The following is a 6615-nucleotide window of genomic DNA, read 5'->3' as shown; positions in this document are numbered from 1 at the left end:
ACGGTGCTGTTCATTCGTATGCAACTAGAACGGTAGACTCATACATGCTATGGGGGTTATTCTTGTGATAACGCTCAAAGGGCTAGAAGCAGTTGTCGCTCTCTAGCACCAGCGTGCCAGCCCTAGCAGTCAAAGCTGTGACCCCCAACCCGCGGTGCGGTAGGTCGCAACCACGGCGGGTTCGGGCCAGAGGGGACAAACACGAGTATGCTACTCGGAGGAGCGTTTATTGCTCCCGAGCAATACAGTGCAGCAGCAACAATACAACCGCCGTAACGAGCGAGGATGTTCCGCTCGCGTACGGGGGTGGAAAACACAAAGGGCAGAACGCACGCAAAAATGTGGGGGAAGTAGGTTCCGCTCACCTCGCGTGGTTCCTCGCTCGCGGCCCGCGGCGGTCAAGTCACACACGGTGGCCGGGCGATAAGGACAGCGGTCTCCGTGGCAGATCTCCGATCCGTGCGTGTGCACGGCTCCCGCCAGAAGACGAGCGAGCCTCGGGAGAAACGCGCCTTCTTCCCGGGCTGTGGAGAGGAGGTCTCTCCGTTGTGAAAGGAGAAAGAGGGAAAGTCCCCGCTGCGGCGTCGCGGCGGGGCGAGAAAGGAAGCGGGGGCGGCGTGAGTGCCCACCCTCGCAACCTCCCGAACGGCGCGCGCATAGCATCGCGTGATAATTACGCGCGGCCGTTGCTATGGGGCAGGGGATTCATGTGTATCCCCACATCCCCCCCTCCTTAAAACTGCCCTACGGCCGAGAAGTGGCCGCGTTCACAAAAAGGGTATACCGAGTGGGGCCGGCGAAACGCCGTTTAACTTTAACAAAAAACCAGTTAACAAAAGTCGGCTCACAGCCACTGGCGCCGTCGTCGAAGGCCATGGTCACTGGCGCCGAGAGGGGCTCCCTAGTCCGCCATCAAATCTCCGAAATCCATTAAAGGGTCTGCCGACGACGCCGTCGGTGCCGAAGAAGGTGTCCAGGCCGGCGCAGTCGGGGACAGTTGGGACGGGCTTGGCCCCGAAGACGAGGGCTGAATGGGAACGCCGCAGCCGGTAGCCTCCTCCGTAACCCCGCCGCCGTCCAAATTAACGAGCAGCGACGCCGACGGCTCCGGACCGGCGCGCGCCACGGTCAGCAGCCACTGTGCATAGGCCGGGTCCTGGCCGACTCGCCGGATTACTTCCTTCACGGCCGCAGTCAATTGGGGCGCCGGTGCTGTTACCTGCGCAGCGGATTCCCTCTGGTGCCGGTCGATACGACCTCTGTGCAGCTTGGACTTGGAATGGGAGTCCGCCAGCAGCAGACCACCGCATACGCAAAACACGGAGCCGGGCGCCGGAGGCAGTGAGGCACCGTTGGCGCGAAGGTCCTCGTCATCCACGGTGCGTCCCTGAAAACGGGCCAGCAGACGATCAGTTTTCTTTCCCCTGTGGGTCCGCTCCTGCCGCTTCCATGGTGCCGCAGAAAAGTATGAAACCGGCGCCTCAGTGCCGCTGTGGTACGTCCACCGAACGCTTCTCCGGCGACACCTCCGCCGTGCTCGGTTGTGCCCGTAGATGTAGTGGCCCCGGGGCTTGAAATAATTGCCGTGGTCCGCTGGTATTAGGACTCGGACGCCGTGGGTGCGGCCGCCTCTTCTGGCCGGCGGAAAAGGTTCTCTGAGTCTGCATGACCTTTTTCCTTTCGATGATGCGGAACCAGGGAAATTGACTGCGAATAGTTCGGTGTTCCGATCCCGAGTGCAGATCCCCCAGGCTTGCAGGCCGCGCCCTTTCCCCTTGTCGGACCCGTACTCTCTTTCTTCTGACACTTGATTTACTAGAGCAGACTGTCGCGATGGCCCACTGGACCCTCTCACTTGGTCGAACCGCCTGCGGTAGGCTCACCTCCTTTCCATCCCTGCGACCTTCGGCCCAGAACTCCGGCGCAACAGAGGCCATGTTCCGCTGCCGCCTCCCCCTGTCCCCGGGACCCGCGATGGCCCGCGCAGCGGGGTGTCGGAGCGCTCTTGCGGGTGAAGCCGTAGCCGGGGAGTCCGGGGCTCTCAGGCGGCCTCTCCGCCGCCGTTTTCGCTGTGTTAGACAAAGGCGCCGGTTTCCCCGAATTCCCGCTCGCTCGTCCCGCGGCCGACCGGAAGCTGTTCTTCTTCTGCGCAACTTGGTGGCGACAGCGGGCTCTCGGCTCCGGAATGCGGCCGCCTTCCAAACGGCCTGGCTCTCGGTGTTAGAAGCAGCAACGGTCGTTGCGGCGTCCGCTGGCTCTCCTCCGGGCACGCTGTGAAGGCTGGCCTGCGGCTGCAAAGCTGTCTTTTCTCTTTAGTTACTTTTAGCGATTTACACACATTTTTTTTTTCTTTCAGTTAGTCTAACCCCGCTCGGTCTTTTCCGAAGAGAAAGCGTGTGCTTGCTCCGGAAGCCACGGTGCGAAATATGGAAGGGGTGTTCCGTCCATATTAAGCAGGAGAAATTACTCCCTGCGCGTTGGTCAGAGTTGTTTCTGCCGTGAGCGCAAGTTGTAACGAGGCGCCGGGCTCTGTTGTCGAGCCTTGCGTCTCGGTGCGGCTGCCTGCTGGCGGGGGAGGGTGTTCTCCACAGGCCACTCGTTCCCTCTGTCAAAGTAGGGTTTGAGATCGCAGACATGCACTGGCCCGCCGGTCGGTCTTAGCGTCAAGTCCGCCAGCCTGTAGACGAGAGAGGAAAGTTTCTCCCGAACTACATATTGTAGCGTGCAACGCCAAAAAGAACACCCGCGCAGAGACGAAAAACCTGCGGCGGACCCCTAGTGGTTCGAGCGCGCGCGAGAGAGCCAACTAACTTCTTCCTCTTCTAGCGCATGCGCTACTTCTGTCTCTTCTTCGAATGCATGTATCACTGCCCCCCTCTTCTGCAGCATCGACACGATGCGGCTGGGAGTGAAAAGTCAGCGAAAGGGTAGAACACAGCTCCCACGAAACACAAAAAGCGCTAATAGACGTCTAAAAAATGTCTCGGAAAAAAAAGCTTGACATCTAGAAGAAGTTTCACCTAAGCAGTTTTTTAGACTTAGACGTTTACTAGCCTTCTATTAGCTCTGCTAACGCTACGCTTGTATACGGCTAGAAAACTTCTGAGGTAGAACTTTTCTAGAATTTTTTTAGACGTTTCTTTTTTTTTTTCCGAAATGGGTGCCTGTATTATTTTACGCATTTCAAGACTCATTTTAGTGCTGCCTTTAAACCCTCTAAAGCTTTAAAAATGTTATAGTTCATTTTTCTGGTATACACCACTAAAAAATGAACTCAAAACTGATTTGCAATGACCCGAACAATGAGCCCACATTACAAGGGATGTATGGCTGTAGTAATGAGCCATAAATGCATGTGCTAGCACACTTTTCAGTCACTGTGTTACTCTTTATTGAATCCAGTGCATATACACCCACACACAAAAAAGAAAAGGATCAGGAAATTAATGTTAGAAGCCACGGAGGAGGTAGCTTCACTGGTTTGGCTGACTTTACAACGGTAAGCACTTGGATGGCGGGAAAGTGTCGAGCAGCAACCAATTGTTAAATCAAAAATTCATTCGACCCCGGGCCTTGTTCACAACGGATGCGTTGATGAGCAAGTTGCTGTGATGTGGATGGCACTGAAGAGCTCGCTAGGTGTTCCAAAAATCACTTTTCTTGCAAGGAGGATGCCAACTAGACGGTAACAAGGGGAAGTCAAATCCAGCTCTGTTCAGCAGCCTGCAGAAGGGAAAAATATTAGAGTAACCAAAAGCACAGTCAGTCAGGTGCATGTAGAATGGCCAATGAGGAGTCGGAAGCAAATAAGACCAGGAAATGGCAAGGAGTGACAGCACAGACAATAAAATAAGCTAATTAAAAACATAGATGCATATGGTGTCACTGCAAGTGGCATTTCAGCAGAGTGCTACGGCTCACCATAAACTCAAGAAGTCAATCACTGTGGAGGCCTTTAACAGAAGCAAAATCCAAACAGCGTGCATGGACACTGAAAGCCAAGCAGTCAATAGCAAGTGCACTGCCTTACTGTGATGCACACTGTACTCATAGAACCTCCTAAGCTGCATCTTGCAAACAGGCTTTCTCTTACCTGCAAGATGTGGCTGAATCAAAAGTGGTTGATGTTTTACATCCTGCACCGTCGCATGAAAACATAGCAGAGATGCTGCTGTCCTGGTAATGCCTGCATCACTTCAGTATACACCATAGATGTGTTAAATATTGGACCTTAACTTGACAGCCACACAGGGCACATCTGAAAGATAAGACAAATAAAAGTGCGTGTGTATAAGGTTCCTAACACTGCATTGCCAAAGAAGCCCTTTCTAATCTGTACGATGAAGCTCAAACAGTGGGCAAGAGATTACTTACACCACTGCAAGAAGCATTAGTCCAGATTCCCACCTCAGAACTGAAACAATCTCCAGGCCAAGTCATCTGAACAACCAAGTACAAGGTGCTGCTATTAATTTGCGTGAAACTAGACCAGGTCCTTGCTCCTCCGGCCAACAGTTGGAGTTCTAAAGGACAAACAAATAATGGGGCTTGTGGAATGAACATTAGCAAAGAGCCTAGACCTATATAAGAAATCATGAAGTGAAAGAAAAGGTGTCAGCTGCAAAGCGTGCTTATCAAAACTTGAGTTGAGCAGGCAAGGAGGTCCTCTGAAAACCGCTGTTGAACAGCCTGTACCCAAAACGAAATGCACACACTGAAGCAGGGACAACGCCAGCTGTGCACAGTGCAACGGTTTTCCAAAAAATAAAAGCTGCCATGCCTGCAAAGAGCCGTAGTACTTCACTGCACTGTCACACAGCCTGCACACATGCAGAGCAGCACCACTGAGTAAACTACCTTTGTGCCGGGGCTCTCAATCGCAATGAAATAAAAGCTTGACGCAGTTAAGATAACCAAAGCCTTTTTAACGCGAGTTTCACTGACGGCAATCACAGCAAGGAGAATTGGAGCACACAGGTGGCCAGATGAGAGTCCTTGGCAAGAATAAAACCCTGCCAGAATGCAATAGAGCACAGACTTTAATCAATGTGTAGGAAAAAAATCGCGCCTTATCAACGTACGCTTAAACAAAGCTGGTTGGTTTGAAGCTTTGTCAAGTTCACCTTGTCATCGCCTTGGTAAAGAAAGCAACTCGCATGCGATAGCAGCCTAGCTGTATCCACTTAACAAGAGCTCAAATAGGTTTGTGGTTTTGTGGGGTTTAACGTCCCAAAGCGACTAAGGCTATGAGAGACGCCGTAGTGAAGGGCTCCGGAAATTTCGACCACCTGGGGTTCTTTAACGTGCACTGACATCGCACAGTACACGGGCCTCTAGAATTTCTCCTCCAAAGAAATTCTAGCCGCCGCGGCCGGGATCGAACCCGCGTCTTTTGGGTCAGCAGCCGAGCACCATAGCCACTGAGCCACCGCGGCGGCAGAGCTCAAATACATGCAAATGCCCTGTTTTAAAACATTCAACGCTGCACTTTGGTATGTAAAACACTGGCTGATACTGTTTTGTGATTTGTAAACCAAAGGTTCAATCAGGCGCGTTAGTGGCAAAGCCGACACTTTCACCACAGAAGAGAAATGGAAGGTTACTTACTTTTGCAGAAAACGAGGCTCACACCTCAGTGCAACACTGGTAGTAAACGATACCGCAGAAAAAAGGGAAAATGCGAACTGCAGCGGCGTGAAGTGCCAACCAGCGCGGAAAAAAGTGCGCACCGAAACGTACTACAACGTGCGCAGCACCCGCTTCTCGCGCGTAGCTATCGCTAGCCTCTGCAACGCCAAATGACCAAATGAAGTACTAAATTTCTAAACGTAAAAAATAAACAAATCATTAAAGGACCAAAAAGCAAATTGAATCTAATACTTTCATGTAAAACTAAGCACTTGCAGCTTCCACTAAGATTTTTTTCTGCTTTAAACGGTTAAAACCACTTTGGCAAACTATCCTGCATCGCCACCGTGCGGAGCGACACCAAGCAGCAAGCTGCGGCGTGACTACAGTGTAGCGTGACTCAAGAAAGATTGCCTCCAAGATACGCCGCCACGAAAAGATAGCGCGCGGGTGATCTGCGCGATAAACCGCGCGAGCGAGCTCGGCGAAGGCAGCGTGCGCTGCGCTGCGCCTGTCAATCCTCATGCTGCCGCCAGCTAGCCGAGGCGTAACAGAGGCGTTCGCAACATGAAACAAATTTTTTCACTCGCGTAACTACCGTCGGCTTTCAGGGCCATTATATGTTACCTAAATCCAGCCTTACGAGTGGCGGGTTAGCTGCACTCGATGTGGAACGTGATTCGGGCTCCGTAGGATAAAACGCGCTTTCTGTGTTCGAATACAAAGAGCGGTCTTTGCACCGGCGCGCCTGCTCTTCGAAACGTCAAGCAGGAGAGCCATCTAATTTATGTGCCGTGATTTACAGCATGTTTAATCCACGGTGGCAACTCTGCTGATTACTGGCGCATCTCCTTGACGTGGTCTCAAGTTCCACGTGTTAGAAACAATTAAGTCTAGAAAACATCTGACTACAGAAGTTTCACAGAAGTTTCACAGCAAACGTCTGACTGCAGATGTTTAAGAGACGTCGCAGAGGAAACTTCTCCT

At 52.3% G+C, this 6615-nt stretch overlaps 1 protein-coding gene and 1 long non-coding RNA gene across 4 annotated transcripts; both read right to left on the bottom strand.

Moving 5' to 3' along the window:
* Positions 1-516: 516 nt before the first annotated feature.
* On the bottom strand, positions 517-1937 carry LOC149326070 (uncharacterized). The gene is made up of 2 exons (XM_089564464.1): positions 1843-1937; positions 517-1634 (listed from the first exon to the last, which is right to left on the bottom strand). The coding sequence occupies exons 1-2, from the start codon at positions 1935-1937 to the stop codon at positions 902-904; spliced, it is 828 nt and encodes a 275-aa protein (XP_089420590.1). The 3' UTR covers positions 517-901.
* Positions 1938-3350: 1413 nt separating this feature from the next.
* Positions 3351-6615, bottom strand: LOC149326069 (uncharacterized). Of its 3 annotated transcripts, XR_016286472.1 has the most exons (4): positions 5608-6026; positions 4375-4440; positions 4094-4258; positions 3351-3723 (listed from the first exon to the last, which is right to left on the bottom strand). It is a non-coding gene; the product is annotated as an uncharacterized LOC149326069 (long non-coding RNA). The 3 variants fall into 3 exon arrangements; XR_016286471.1 differs by having other exon boundaries at positions 3922-4258; positions 4375-6615; XR_016286470.1 differs by lacking the exon at positions 5608-6026 and having other exon boundaries at positions 4375-5155.

This window comes from Amblyomma mixtum, chromosome 10 (assembly GCF_055824585.1).
Source record: "Amblyomma mixtum isolate Tamu chromosome 10, ASM5582458v1, whole genome shotgun sequence".
Lineage (NCBI taxonomy): Eukaryota > Metazoa > Arthropoda > Arachnida > Ixodida > Ixodidae > Amblyomma > Amblyomma mixtum.
The sequence above is the reverse complement of the archived record's forward strand: the minus strand, read 5'-3'. Positions and strand labels throughout refer to the sequence as shown.